The 15,893-nt window shown below is 33.5% G+C and overlaps 4 protein-coding genes across 4 annotated transcripts; all 4 read left to right on the top strand.

Annotated features, from left to right (window-relative positions):
- Positions 1-93: 93 nt before the first annotated feature.
- LOC145620059 (uncharacterized) lies at positions 94-1,551 on the top strand. The gene has a single exon (XM_081674713.1). The coding sequence runs from the start codon at positions 94-96 to the stop codon at positions 1,528-1,530; it is 1,437 nt and encodes a 478-aa protein (XP_081530839.1). The 3' UTR covers positions 1,531-1,551.
- A 3,022-nt stretch (positions 1,552-4,573) lies between these two features.
- LOC145619330 (uncharacterized) lies at positions 4,574-6,274 on the top strand. Its single transcript, XM_081674004.1, has one exon. The coding sequence runs from the start codon at positions 4,711-4,713 to the stop codon at positions 6,190-6,192; it is 1,482 nt and encodes a 493-aa protein (XP_081530130.1). The 5' UTR covers positions 4,574-4,710; the 3' UTR covers positions 6,193-6,274.
- Positions 6,275-7,084: 810 nt separating this feature from the next.
- Positions 7,085-8,927, top strand: LOC145620058 (putative acetyltransferase At3g50280). Its single transcript, XM_081674712.1, has one exon. It carries the CDS (start codon positions 7,085-7,087, stop codon positions 8,519-8,521), a length of 1,437 nt encoding a protein of 478 aa, XP_081530838.1. The 3' UTR covers positions 8,522-8,927.
- Positions 8,928-14,814: 5,887 nt separating this feature from the next.
- On the top strand, positions 14,815-15,126 carry LOC145620057 (auxin-induced protein 15A-like). The gene has a single exon (XM_081674710.1). The coding sequence runs from the start codon at positions 14,815-14,817 to the stop codon at positions 15,124-15,126; it is 312 nt and encodes a 103-aa protein (XP_081530836.1).
- The last annotated feature ends 767 nt before the right edge of the window (positions 15,127-15,893 follow it).

The following is a 15,893-nucleotide window of genomic DNA, read 5'->3' as shown; positions in this document are numbered from 1 at the left end:
AATATAGCACCAAAATAATCAACTTCAATCATTTAATTTATAACCCAAAGTTTTCATTCATTCATTCCACCTTTTCCAAGCCATTTTTCTACCATGGCTCAACAAAAACAAACATCGATTAAACTCATTTCAGAATGTTTTGTAAAACCAAAATATGAAGTTGAAGCTTCTAAACAACCTTACCATCTATCACCTCCTGAAGTATGCATGATGTCCATTGATCCTATTCAAAAAGGTCTTCTTTTTACCATTAATAATAATAATAATAATAATACACCTTCTAATGATGCTAATGATCGAACCAAAGTTGTTTCTAGTCTTTTAGACAAGCTTAAACACTCTCTTTCTATTGCCCTTGTTCATTTCTATCCGTTAGCCGGTCGATTTGTTACGGAGAAATACCCGGAAGAGCACGCTTGTTCGATCTACATTGATTGTAACAAGGGCCCTGGTGCAAGGTTGATTCATGTTACGGCCCTAGATGTTACGGTTTCGGATATCATGTCATCCACCAATGTTCCGCCCATTGTTCGATCATTTTTCGAGCTCGGTGAGATAATGGTTAACCATGATGGTCATAATACAAGGGCTTTGTTATCGATCCAGGTGACGGAACTCCTAGACGGAGTGTTTATAGGTTTTACTATAAGCCATAGTGTGGTAGACGGTACGTCTTTTTTACATTTTATTAGTGTGTTGTCTGAAATTTTTATGTCCGAAGAGTATAATGGTCAAAATAATACTTTAAAAATTTCACGTCCGCCAATATTTAATTATAGGCCTTGGGTAACTAGTGATCCCGAAAATAAGGTTCCTGAGGTGATTAAGTTGCCCTATCTAGAGCCTGAGGAATTCATAGTATATGCAGATCAAGGGCCATTAAGGGAGCGAATTTTTCACTTCTCACCTACGTCTTTGGCTAGTCTTAAAGCTAAGGCTAATCAAGAATGTGAGACCAATAATGTTATATCGTCGTTTCAAGCCTTAAGTGCTCTTGTGTGGAGATCCATCATCCGGGCTCGAAACCTATCCTCGGATCAACCAACCACTTGTTCCATGTTAATTGGTGCAAGGAGTAGGTTTGAACCACCTTTATCTGATGAGTATTTTGGAAATTACATAGGCGGAGCTCAATGGAATTGCAGCGTAGAGGAGTTATTGGGCCATAATTTGGGCTGGGTTGCAATGAATTTAAGAAAGTATATTATGGCCCAAGATGGAAAAGCTATAATTGGTATGTTACAACTTTTTGCTAAATCACCAATAGTGTTTACGCCAGATAAAAAAGAAATTCATGGGCCAAACAAAGTGGTCATAGGAGGGTCGGCGAGGTTCGATATGTATGGGCCTGAATTTGGTCTGGGCCGTGCTTTGGCTGTTCGTATGGGCTACGCTAATAAGGATGATGGGAAGGTGACTGCAAACCCAGGGCGTGAAGGGAAAGGGAGTGTGGATTTGGAGATTTGTTTGAGACCTCAATTTATGTCTGCCCTTGAAGCTGATATGGAATTCATGAGTTACGTGTCGTGAATAAGTGAACCCCTCACGTAAAAAAAGCTAGCGTGTGGCTATCAAAAGCTATTGTAATATGAATGTCAACTAGTTTAGATTATTAAATTTTTAAAGGTTGTGTCAAAAAATTTGTACTCGTACAAGATTAAATTTTTACATTTAATGAATTGAGTAAAATACATATCAAGTTAAACCTATATAAATTTCAACGTCGTGTATGATATCTTGGGGGCTTGGGTTTTCGGGATCTAAAAAGACCTCCAATAATAATTTTCCTCAATTTGTTTAAAAAATAATACGAAGTAATAATTTTCCTCTTAGACTAGCTATACCGCGCGCATCGCATGCGTAAGTAGGCGGAGTTGGATTAAAATAAACCAAAGTATACTTGTGTGCATAATTTGTCGTACTTTAAAATTGTAGCACGTGTTCACGTTATTCTCACTATCAATTTTGTTTCGATTTATTAGGTTGATGACATGAGCGCAAACGCAACCTAAAGTCCCAAACCAAACGTTGAAATCTCTTTCTATAGCCTCAGATTAGCGACACCAGAACCGAGTCTGATTTGTTGCCTCCCGAACACCCATTAATACAGTATTCATTTACTACAGAGTAGTACAAGTATTTAATATGGTCCCAAATTGTTGAAAAACTATTATTGGTCCCAAATTGTTGATATTTAATATGGCTCTTTGATAGTTATTATTATTATTATTAATTATTATTATTATTATTATTATTATTATTATTATTATTATTATTATTATTATTATTATTATTATTATTATTATTATTATTATTATTATTACTACGTAGTATTATTATTATTATTCAATCCAGTGCTTTTCACAGGCTTGGTTTTGGATTTGGCAGTTTTTTTTTTTTTTTTGTTGATTTTTTTACTGTAGTGATTGTTTTATTTTACACGATCCCAACTTCCCAGAGATCCCACGAGATCAGACTAGCTTTGTAATGGAACCATCTAACATGTGCTTTGTCTTTTGAATATGCTACTTTCATAATTATATCTTATGTAGCTTACCTTAGTCATGCCCTAAGCTACCTTCCTAGATTCATGCTCATCCTCGGTCCTCCTATCATCTCGTCTACATCAAATACGTTCTTCAAACAAATTAAGATGATACCTTCAAGAAATATAAAAGGTTTGGTTGGGTAGCAACACCCAAGGAATATACAAACATTGTTCAAAGTGGAGCTTTGTAAAATAAAAAAGGTTTGACATACAATTACAGTAAAAGAGAGATAAAAAAATGTTCTATACTATAGTTTTAGACTTTGTACGAGGTTATCACTACTGCACATAATTCATTCGAGCTAACTTTCACTATTGAGATGTCCCACTTAGTCCCACTCTAAGAAAAAAATAAAGTGTACGGCTTCCTTGCTTATTGCTGATATTAATTATTCTAGCTCGTTTTCACTTAAGATGTATGTCCCACTCATTTTCATGCCTTATATGAGGTGTCAAAAAAAGATTCGGTCATATTCAGATTTCGGCTCGCATGGACTCAAGTTTGAAAGAGACCTAATTTGAACTATCCTCATCAAACCCGACCCACACACTTGAATTGACACCTTTAAAATTTTATTGAGATGTCATATCTACCTAACTACCACCGATCTATTCAATTTAAAAGTATAGTTAAATCTACCCATATCTACATAACTAACAGATTATGATCGTCTAAACTTGCTAGTATAACTTATAAATTTGATCTTTAATATTTCCTCTGTTTTTATTAAGATATTGTTTAATCAGCTAGCTTAGTCAAGTAAATGAACAATCTTAAACGACACTCCATACTAATTATCAGTGGTCCACACGTTTATAGATTATATTAGCTACTCGTAATTTTTTTTATAGCTATTGTAAAATTGTCCTAAAATTATCACTGATAAGAAATTAACTTAATTTATTACTATTTATTACTCCGTATTAACTACCAACTACTATTAAATGTGAGTTTATTCATTTGTCATCACTCATGTTTGGCACTACATACAAAATCAAACACAAATTTTTATGCTTATGTGGCTGGCCACACTGTGTGGCGGGGGTTAATTTTTCAAGAGTTACTCGGTCGGACGGTCGGTCACGGGTTGCTTTCAAACAAAAAATACGCTAACCAACTGAGTAACTCCGAATAAGTGACCGACAAAAGTAACCCCTAAATAAAAAGCCTCAAATAAGTAACTCCGAGCACACAATGCATGTGGCCAGCAACGACACAGAAAAGGCGTCGAATTCAAATATTACGTAATACTCATCAAATAACACAATCAATTGTTTCCTTATAAAAAGATTCAATCAATTGTTTCCCTCAAAAGAGATTTATTATTGCTTTTTTTTACAACAAAAAAATAATTATTAGGATATACTGTTTTTTTTTTTTTAAGAGAAAAAAAAAATCTCCTTAAAAATTTATTTAATGAAATATACTGTAATGTTATCTTACTTAAAAAAAAAAAAAAAAAAAAATCTCTCTCTCCCCTCTCTCTCTCCCTCCCTCCTTTTTTTTTAAAAAAAAAAAAAAAAAAATCCTTTTTTATTCTCTTACCTAAGAACTCTTTTTTTTTTTTTTTTTTTTTTTTGCCATTCTTACCTAACAATTTATCATTAGTCACATACCAATATATTTTATTACTTGCTCCATTTTATATTTTGGAAATATGAACAATATTTTACTATTTTTCAACCACTAATGGTCCCCTCATAGGCTCATATCTTATTTTACGGAGTAATTTTTTTTTTATATTTTCTGTCATATTAAACTATACTCACGTTTGCTTGTTTAGATTTTTTTTTTTAATTCTTTTAACTAACCTCATTTTTATCAATTTAAAAATAAATTTTACTATCATTGTTTCTCCTAAAACTCCATGTTCTAATAAATAAAGCAAGTATCTAATAAAATATGGAACAAGTATTTTTTGTCAAATTGTCACAATTTATGACCTCCCCTCCAAAGCAGTGTCTCAGATTTTCAGAAGCAAATAAATGGATGGAAATGGTCCACGTGAAGCTTCAACTAACACTATATACACAATTCAACCTTTGTGTATTTTCTACATAAATCTAGCACAAAAATAATCAACCTCACTCTTTTATAATCTAAAGTTTTTCATAGATTCTTCATTCATTCATTCTACCTTTTCCAAGCCACTTTGCTTTCCATGGCTCAACAAAAGCAAACACCAATTAAACTCATTTCAGAATGTTTTGTCAAACCAAAATATGAAGTTGAAGCTTCTAAACAACCTTACCATTTATCACCTCCTGAAATAGGTATAATTTCCATTGACCCTATTCAAAAAGGTCTTCTTTTTACCATTAATAATAATAATAATAATAATAATAATAATAATAATAATAATAATAATAATAATAATAATAATACACCTTCTAATGATGCTAATGATCGAACCAAAGTTGTTTCTAGTCTTGTAGACAAGCTTAAACACTCTCTTTCTATTGCCCTTGTTCATTTCTATCCATTAGCCGGTCGATTCGTTACGGAGAAATACCCGGAAGAGCACGCTTGTTCAATCTACATTGATTGTAACAAGGGCCCTGGTGCAAGGTTGATGCATGTTACGGCCCTAGATGTTACGGTTTCGGATATCATGTCATCCACCGATGTTCCGCCCATTGTTCGATCATTTTTCGAGCTTGGTGAGATAATGGTTAACTATGATGGTCATACAAGGGCTTTGTTATCGATCCAGGTGACTGAACTCCTAGACGGAGTGTTCATAGGTTTTACCATGAACCATAGTGTGGTAGATGGTACGTCTTTTTTACATTTTATTAGCGTATTATCTGAAATTTTTGGATCCGAAGAGTATATTGGTCAAAAAAGTACTTTAGAAATTTCACGTCCACCAATATTTAATTTTAGACCTTGGGTAAGTAATGATCCCGAAAATAAGGTTCCTATGGTTAATAAGTTACCACATTTAGAACCCGAGGAATTTATAGCCTATCCAGATCCAGGCCCATTAAGAGAGCGAATTTTTCACTTCTCACCTACGTCATTGGCTAATCTTAAAGCCAAGGCTAATCAAGAATGTGAAACAAATAGTGTTATATCTTCGTTCCAAGCCTTAAGTACTCTTGTGTGGAGATCCATCACCCGGGCTCGAAATCTACCTCCGGATCAACCAACCACTTGCTGTTTTGCGATTGGTGCACGGAGTAGGTTTGAACCACCTTTATCTGATGCGTATTTTGGAAACTACATAGCTGGAGTTAAATGGATTTGCACTGTAGAAGAGTTATTGGGCCATAATTTGGGTTGGGCTGCAATGAATTTGCAAAAGTCTATTATGGCCCAAGATGAAAAATCTATACTTGGTATGTATCAGTTTTTTGCTAAATCCCCAGTAGTGTTTACGCCTGGTGATGGTGAAAAAGAGTTTCATGGGCCAAACAAAGTGGTCATAGGAGGATCCGCAAGGTTCGATATGTATGGGCTTGAATTTGGGCTGGGCCGTGCTTTGGCTGTTCGCATGGGCTACGCTAATAAGGATGATGGGAAGGTGACTGCAAACCCGGGGTGCGAAGGGAAAGGGAGTGTGGATTTGGAGATTTGCTTGAGACCTCAATTTATGTCTGCCCTTGAAGCTGATATGGAATTCATGAGTTACGTGTCGTGAATTCCTCACATTGAAAAGCTAATATATATCAATATGGATGTCAATTAGCTTAAATTGTATGTTTTTACATTGTATGAATTAAGTAAAATATACTACCTCTGTTAAATTTTAGTTGCAACTTTGGGGTATTACTTGTGAGATATAAAATATTCCAGAATTGCAAGTAAAAGTTAACCGAGCTAGTATATTGAGTTAAATTATAATAAATTTTATCGTCATGAGTAATGTCATGGGCTTATATGCCTCATGGGATCTAAGAATGTAACAATTGAGATTTAATTTTGTCTTTGTTGATGTCACAAGATGTAACAATATGGAGTTACAAGAGATTAGATAGTACTCGTAATATCTATGAGTATGTCTTTCTATTTTCAAACAAATGACATGAATCACATTATGAGCACAATTCAAGATATGTGTTGCTGAGCCTTGCTCCAAAATCCAAATTCCAGTGAAGAAAGTGAAGACCAATCCTTACAAAAAAAAAAAAAAATATAATAAAAAAATGACTGTGGGAATTGAACAATCATTACGGTGCTCATCATCTGCGGATTGATCCAAGAATTTTAATGATTAGGCTCTGAAAATTTAAAATTGTGGTAAACAAAATAAGTGAAAAATGAAATAAAATAAAATGAGATTGATATAAAGTGATAATTCATGACGTATAATACAGTAACATAAGATTAGAAACAGTATTCCTAAAAATTATAAATCTGATTTGGATCCATTAGGTCTAAATTTCAAAGAACCATATCCGTAATTAAAAATTGATATGAATTTACATATTCGAGTCGGGTTCATATCCAATAACATCCGTACCATACCCAACCATTAAAACCCAACAAAGAACAGTAAACAAACGATCAAACAATACCATCCATTCATAAAAATGGTCAATCCTCAACAACAAGATAAAAAAACACCCATCAAATCAGTTTCAGAATGCTTTGTAAAACCAAAATACGAATCCACAAAACAGCCTTACAACTTAGGACCGATTGATTTAATTTTCTTAACCATTGATCCCATACAAAAAGGTCTACTTGTTACACTAAATAATTCCTCAAGTTTTTCATCCTATGAATCCCAAAATATTGAAGTTAATCGTACTAAAGTTGTGTGTAATTTACTAGAGAAGCTTAAATGTTCCCTTTCTATTGCCCTCGTTTACTTCTACCCGTTAGCGGGTCGTTACACTATACAAAAGTACCCCGATGATAACACTTGTTCGATATATATTGATTGTAACAAAGGCCCTGGAGCGAGGTTCATCCATGCTACCGCCCTCGGCCTAGCCGTGTCGGATGTTCTATCACCCGTTGATGTTTCCGTTGTTCATCCTTTCTTTGATCTTGGTGAAAAGTACGTGAACTATGATTGTCATACTAAGGCTTTGTTATCGATCCAGGTAACGGAACTTCTAGATGGGGTGTTTATTGGGTTTAGTATGAGTCATAGTGTTGTCGATGGTACCTCTTTTGTCCATTTTATGAACATGTTGTCTGAAATATTTAGATCATTAGATGATCACCCTAGTGATGAGAGTGATGTCACAAAAATATCTAGTGTACCAATTTTTAATTATAGGCCTTGGGATGTTCCGGTTCTTAAATTACCTTTTATCGATATAGAGAAGTTTATCTGTCACGGATATACATCGGGTCCGTTAAGGGAGAGAATCTTCCACTTTTCACCAAGTTCGATGGCTAGACTCAAGGCCATGGCTAATCAAGAATGTGACACCAACAATGTTATATCGTCTTTTCAAGCCTTAACTACGCTTGTGTGGAAGTCCATCACCCGGGTCCGAAACTTAGCAAAAGATCAACAAACCACTTGCTTTTTAGCTTTGGGGGCCCGAAGCCGGTTTAACCCGCCCATATCGGATGACTACTTTGGGAATTTTATTAGTAGAGCCCAATGGGCTTGCAAGGTGGAGGAGTTATTGGGTAATAGTTTGGGCTGGGTAGCAATGAATGTGAATAAAATCATTAAAGCTCATGATGGGAAGGAAATACTTTCTTACTACAAAATGATTGTTAATTCACCAATGGTGACTCCAAGAGGAATCGAACATGATATTCATGGTATTAATAGTGTGATTATGGGAGGATCTGCGAGGTTTGATATATATGGGCCTGAATTCGGGTTGGGTCGGGCCTTAGCCGCTCGAATGGGCTATGGGAATAAGGAGGATGGGAAGATAACTGCAAATCCTGGATGTGAAGGTGGTGGAAGTGTTGATTTGGAAATTTGCCTTAGGCCTCATATTATGGATGCTCTTGAAGCTAATCAAGAGTTTATGAGTTTTGTGTCATTGGGTTGATTACCAATCTTTAATGGCTCATCTGATAAGTGGTCATCAATTCTGACAATGGTTATGTATGTGTGTGAATTTGTGTAGCAAAGGATATCACCAAGTGGGATGTGAAGTAAAGAGAGGCGTAAGAGTAAATAATGTAAAATTGAATTTGATATTGGATTTGAGTTTGTCCCTTTAGATTTTAATCAACTAAACTAGTTGGTTATCCATTTTTTTTTTAGAACTTGATCATCCACTTTAATGTACTCCACGCACGTTACAAATTAAGAGTGGACACTCAATTATTTTTATTATTTTTTTTTATTTTTTTTATGGTAATAATATACCCGTGTTGTCATATAATTCAAGTAACTTGTAGATGGAGTGTACTGTGTACATGAGGTCTACCATGAACCATTGTCCATAGGTGATGGACTAATGGCACGACTTTTTATCTTACTTTTAAGTTTTTTAGCACGTTGTTTGGAATGTATGTCTATTGTGTCCACTAATAAATACATGGAATAAATATTTTTACAAGGAGTCAAGGAGGATACACAACTAACGAGGGAGGATACACAGCTAACAAGCAGGGGTTGATATATATGGGCCAGAAATATGGGTTGGGTCGAGGTTTTTGACAACAATCGATGACTGAATATGATGACCCATTAGTCCTATCCTTCAGACATGTTGAGCCCACAATAACTTACCAAGTCTAACTGTTTAAGTCAAGGCCCAAATACGCAATTCCAAGTCAACCGCCATGCATGCGTGACTCAACATAACGATTAAGGTCGTTATTATTATTATTATTTTATTTTGAATACAGTAAGGTCGTTATTTTATTTTTATTATTCGTGCGTCATATATTATTATTATTATTATTATTATTATTATTATTAATTTATTATTATTATTATTATTATTATTATTATTATTATTATTATTATTATTAGTATTATTTTTTCCCTCTATTATCTAGTAATAAAATTACTAGTATCACCCCATAAAAAAAATATATTACTAGTATCCACAGTCACTAAATCATCGATAATGTAAAAAAATTTAAATATACAGTGTTAAATTTTGAAATAATATGAAATGGGCCTGGGCAACCCGAACAAAGAGGAGGAGAGTTGGGTCCACAAACAAGGCTTTGGAGCTTCATTTCATACTAAAACAGTAAAACCAATTGGCAATAGTAGGAGTTACTACTTTACCTTATAAAGTGGAACCACCTCTTCTCTTTCTCCAATGTGAGACACTCACAAGTGATACACATTGGGTTCCAACATACAGGATGATATAAGGAAGCAATGAGGCACGAAAGGATTATAAAACATAAAATATTTTCCTATTCTCAGTTCAAAATAGTTTTCAAATAGCCACAATAAAATCGTGATCACCGTATAAAATCAAATTACAACTGTTCAATCTATTGATTATTGTGAACCATTGATATGTGGTCACTCAAAAGTCATCCTCTTATTTTACTAGTCTTATTTATAAGTTAATAAATTGTCAAAATTTTCTACATTAATATTTGATCAATGGAATAATTTAGAATTAAATTGAGTCCGACATTCACTCACCTTTTTCTTTTTTCTTTTTTTCTTTTTTTTTTTTTTTTTTGACTTTTGCAATTTGGAAAGCAATTAATTTAGTAATTTAGGATAATAAGATATAAGAATATTTAATTCTAAGTCAACTTAGGATTTTACCCTTGAAAAAACTTCTTTTTTTTTTTTTTCACCCTAGGACCACCCGACAATTTCATTAGCGTTGAATAACGCAATGTTTTCATTTTTCCTAAACGACAATATTTTTAGCGTTGCATTCGTCGACTCTTAGGGCAACTTCAGCGACAAACTCAATTCAGTGGATTTCAGTCTCACTTGAATACAAAGGACCACTAACACACTTATGATCTTCCTATGCATTGAACACTAGACACTTCACACTACACTTCCAGCTCTCTAATGAAGTTATCCATGGAGCCGAATTCGCCGAATGCTTGGTTATAGCATGCTCCGAGGTTTACGCACAACCACAATATAAATGACGGACCCATTTTAATTATGAAATCGAGCTGTCTTTCTCTCAACCTTTGAACATATATACCTGTTTGCCAATTACGGTACGTACTTAATTAAATTATACTTGTATGATGGTATATATAGCGACGTTTTGGTTCTTCAATAGTTCCCTTGAAAGTGGCATAGACTATCCTTTGAACTTAGCTAGCTTGGAGCTCTTTTAATCAATTATGATACGAATTGCTAATCTAGAGTGCTAATTAATAACTGTTTTATGTCTCAAGAAAAAGCATTACATGCATGTTGTCGGGACAGACTGAGAGATAAACCATACAGAGTACTATACATCATCCGTTTTTTAATATTTGCAACACATGCACCTTGTTGACACACTATCTAAAGAAATGATTAGAAAATAAAGGAAACAGACAAATTGATTTTCCCTTTTTATTTTCTCAATTTAATTGCTATATTATTGTGTTAAGAAGGAATTACGCTGCAAATTTTAAAAAACAGAGGAAGTATATAACAAGACGACAAGCCATGTATTAGATGAAACTGAGCAGTCTCTCGATCTCTCGAGCTAGCTGGCGGCCTGGGAACATACGTAATACCCTTTTGTACTACTAATACAGCAAATTAAGGTGCATGCTTATTATTAGAATAGATGGTTATAAATGTGACATTCAGTCTCTTCCAACAGTTCCCTTGAAAGTTGCACATCGTATCCTTTGAACTTGGAGCTCGTACGTGTTGGCTGGTAGCTACTCATCATAAGATATAGCATAGTGTTTCTTATTACATGATTAATTATATAACTGGTGTAATGTACGTACCCACTTGAACAAGACATGACAAAGAGTTAATTAATAGGTAGTTATTAATGTTCTTAAACTTAAACTAGTTGTTGGATTAGATTTTTATTGTGTCAAGAACAAAGTGAGTTGAATATTGAACTATATCTATAGGTATACTGTCGTCGATAGCCCTAAATGTACCACACGCAACCTATATAAATTGTAACCAACTCCAAAATTTTTGAACTCGATCAGTATCATCCAATGTTGATAGTCGTAAAGAAACCAAAACCTAATCCAATTATGAACAGTTCCATATCATAATTTTGGACCTAATTAGTTTGGGTCTAACGGAACTAGTTTTGTGCTCATAGGATACAACTCTTTATGTATTTGAGGTCAATTAATATTGATTAAATATATATACGAATTGTGTGAAATAATGTGCAGTGCATATCATGTTCAGATTACAAGCATTGACTTAAGAATAGTTTAAATTGCAAGCAAGTTAACACTATCACAAATATACAAATACAAACACTACATATGTTGCGTGGTCAGTGGTCTCATCATTTATCTCTATCACCGTCTTCACCTAAGACTTACTTCTCTAGTCCCCTTCAACCAAAGGAAGTGCATCTTTTTTTCTTTGATTTGCATTTTACATAATATTACTTCTACTTAATTTTTTAAGCGTCAAAATATCTATCATGCAATAAATCAATACGGATTTGTTTTCCATCTTACGTTGTTCATGTCAAGTAACTATGAGGGCTTAGACTTTTTTGGATGGAGCATTATGTACATACCTCTACTGTACTCCCATAAACATGAAAAGGTATCTTCAAGTTTCGAAACATCCATTTGATCGATCACAAAGATAAAGAAAAAAAAAGGTTGAAGCTAAGTTAAACTTAGATGTGTTGAAAGGTAACCCTAAAAAGCCTAATTTGAAAGGTATAACTCAAGTAGGTCAAACCTTTTGAGAGTGGCATACAATGTTGATTAGAACTAAAGAGAAGTCATTTTCTGATCTAATAATAATGATTAACTTAGATTGTACATCATGCTTTAGTGGTCTTGTCATCTGTCAAATGTGCATGCATTTGTGGGCAAAATTGCATATGATAGCCAATTTTAATGGTTTTAATTCGGCCTTTACTTATGCCCCATCATAAATTAAATATTTATGAAAGTAATGCAATTAAGTTAATGTAAAGTCTATTCATAATATAATTTGTTAGGGATTAACGGGACTAATAGAATAATATGTCAAATAATATTGCTTGTTCTTGGCAAAAAATCATAATAAGCAATAATAAGTCAGTGAAAGTCTTGAAAATTATTTATTATGTTGGATTGAAGAACTTGACTTTTTATGCTCGATAATTTTTTCAAAGATTCCCACATTAGAAGTGGGCTCTTATCCTTCTATGTTTGCAACGATATCATACAAGTCAACTCATAGATGTAAGTTTATTACAACCATGCATCAAGTAATGATATAAAGATCACCACCTCATAGGTCCAACAATCGCCTTAAGCTAATGAGGTCATGACTATCAAATACGAAGTACGTTACTGTACTTCCTATATCACTAACCACCATAAGACACACATCTATAACCACAACCGTTCAAAGTAATATCATAAACATTTAAGCACGTAGCCATATGTACGTGAATTAAATAACATGATCTCATGACATATACCTTTTCAAAATATCACCACATACAACTTTTTTTTTTATAACCCAGTTGATCGAGATTGTTTAATATGTCAACTCTGTCGAGGTTTCCAAGTTCGACAACACATTTTTATTATTTTTTCATTCCTTGATTACCTTGTTTCTATATAAGCAACATAATATGAAGCCACTATGATTTTTATCCCTACCTCAGTTCCTCCTCGCCATTATTTGTACTTGATGGTATTGTTGGAATGCCGAATGCCTTGAATCTGAAATATCTTGTGACCCCAATAGTACATAATTATAAATTAAGGGTAAAACAAACCTATTCGCCCGTATTATGTACTCTTGCTCAGCTCGTAACTTTTTAAAAACCGTTCTCCTCACATAGATTTAGCTAACATATTATTAATGAACCACATATAATCTTCTTTATTTTTCTAAATTATTTTTCCATCCATCGTAAGACTCGTAACAACTATACCCGGCCCGTATAGCTTCCATAACCATTTCTCTATCATTTTTAATGCACACCCCCTAAAATTTGACTCTTTCTAACATATCCACGACTCTCCCCCACAAAACACACATGCAAATGTAGGTGTATACTTCTAATCCACTACATTGTACGTCCAAACCTGAGCATGATACATTGCTAGCTTCTAGCTACTTGCATTTATTTATCAAATATATAGTTGGTATATCCACTTATGTTACACAAAAAATATACAACTTAGATATATATATTGGTCTTTTTTTTTTTTTTTTTTCTTAGTTAGCAACAAAAATATAACCCACGTATTAGCATGTGATATGTCCTTGTCTCCCTCTTTATTGATGTCAAAAAAGCAAAATTGGTCCAAAAGCTTCATTCTAGTTTTGTGGTCAAGTCGACAAGTTCTATTGGAAAATATGGGGCCACTTCTAACAACTAGAATGAATAATAATTAGGTTCAAACACAACCACAAAGAATAAATATTTTCCCCTCCTAGTTAGATTATTATTCCATTTTAACTTTGACACTATTTATAAAATCGCTTTGATCAATGTTTGTGCCTCATATCATACGTATAAGATAAATATATTCAATGATTACTTGTTAGAATCATTTTAAAGCACAATTTTTAAAAATTAACTTTTTATAGATTATACTTATTGATAATTAAAGATATTATTCAATTAGTCAAATTTATACATTGGCAAATATACCAGTCAAATTGAGGCACTTAAATTAAAATGGACGGAGTATTTACCAAGCAAATTAAACCTAATGACACCGATTGACATGAATCAATTATTTTTCATATATACATAAGAAAACTATAGTGGAATGGAGGAAGTAGTACTTATACACCAAACTATGTACTACAAATCTACAATACTACACCAAACTATATATTATACACTCTACCAAAGTTCATATTATAAAAATGAATTTAATTAAGCCCTTTTTTATTTAAAATTAATATTTGGGAGAAACTATAACATTTCAAGTCTATATGCATTGCCTTGGACATTTTCCTAAGGCAAATTGGGTAATCATTTAAAAGAATGGGCCTCCTTGTCTACTAAATGCTCAATATATACAACTAACGAACCGTGGGTGTGATCCGCAAATCATAGTGTAATTACATTTACACCCCACGGTAATATTACAAACACTATATAAACCTTTCATGCTCAACATATCATTTCATACACACTCAACTCAAGTACAACTAACACACATAAAAACTACCACTAAAACTTCAAAGAGAGTCAAGCTAAGAATAACCAAAATCAATATTATTATGGGTATTCAATTGATGGAGAAAATGCAAGCAAAGAGAATTCTTCAAAGAACTCTATCCAACAAGAAGACGCGATCACCCTCAAGCTCAAACGCGGATGTACCAAAAGGGCATGTCGTAGTTTACGTAGGAGAGACTTACAAGAAGAGGCAAGTCATCCCAATATCTTACTTGAACCACCCGTTGTTTCAAAATGTACTTCATGTGGTGGAGGAAGAGTTCGGGTATGATCATCCCATGGGTGGTCTTACAATTCCTTGTAGCGAAGACTATTTTTCGAGTCTCATATCTCTCATTAGGTGTTCGTCGTAAGAAATTGTTAACTAGTATATTACTCCGTAGTAGTAGATTATTATTAGCCGTCGTTGTAGCTTTAAATTGTTCATCATGTTTGTCCATGGGTCGGAATGATCGACCATGTATACCTTCATGATTAAGATCACGGTAAAGATTGTTTATTTTTCAAATTTTTGATTGACTAATTAAATTATGTGATCTTCAAGACACTGTGAATTATAAATGTATAAATTATCTCAATTTTCATGATAGAATATAAAATCGATTCTGGGCTTCAACCATAAGATTAAGCTTAACGATCTTTTATTTCCTTATCTTTAACGAACTTGGATAAGATTACAACTTTTTCTACCAACAATAATCTTGATTATCTACTATACACTTTTATGTCTTCATCTAATAAACATTAAGCTTTATGATACTGTACCTCTCACATGGAGGAACTTAGCTAGCCTCCATTTTCTCAAACCTTTTTGCCTCTCTCATTTTGAAAATAAATATCTTCAAATTAAACTCCAAATTGCTAGCTACTACATACATTTTGCTAGCCTTCATATATGGCCTACTTATATTTGTGTCTCTTTCATTTTATTGATGTTATTTTCGTTATGTTTTGAAAAATATCTCTTGAATTGCGGAGTGGCTAAATTGGCGTATTTTTTTTTATGTCTCTTTCTTGATTACAATGTTATGTTCTTTTGCTTATACTTTGTTTGGTATAATTGTGTCATAAATTGGTCTCTCCTTCGTGTAAGGCGTCTTTTCTGCCCATCTTTTAGTGT

Source organism: Chenopodium album, chromosome 27, assembly GCF_948465745.1.
Source record: "Chenopodium album chromosome 27, dcCheAlbu1.1, whole genome shotgun sequence".
Taxonomy (NCBI): Eukaryota; Viridiplantae; Streptophyta; class Magnoliopsida; order Caryophyllales; family Amaranthaceae; genus Chenopodium; species Chenopodium album.
Note: the sequence above shows the minus strand (reverse complement) of the source record. Positions and strands in the feature narration are given on the sequence as shown.

Bases quoted from the DNA above. Each gene is read 5' to 3' on its own strand.
- LOC145620059 (XM_081674713.1), top strand. From the start codon at position 94: ATGGCTCAACAAAAACAAACATCGATTAAACTCATTTCAGAATGTTTT.
- LOC145620058 (XM_081674712.1), top strand. From the start codon at position 7,085: ATGGTCAATCCTCAACAACAAGATAAAAAAACACCCATCAAATCAGTT.
- LOC145619330 (XM_081674004.1), top strand. From the start codon at position 4,711: ATGGCTCAACAAAAGCAAACACCAATTAAACTCATTTCAGAATGTTTT.
- LOC145620057 (XM_081674710.1), top strand. From the start codon at position 14,815: ATGGGTATTCAATTGATGGAGAAAATGCAAGCAAAGAGAATTCTTCAA.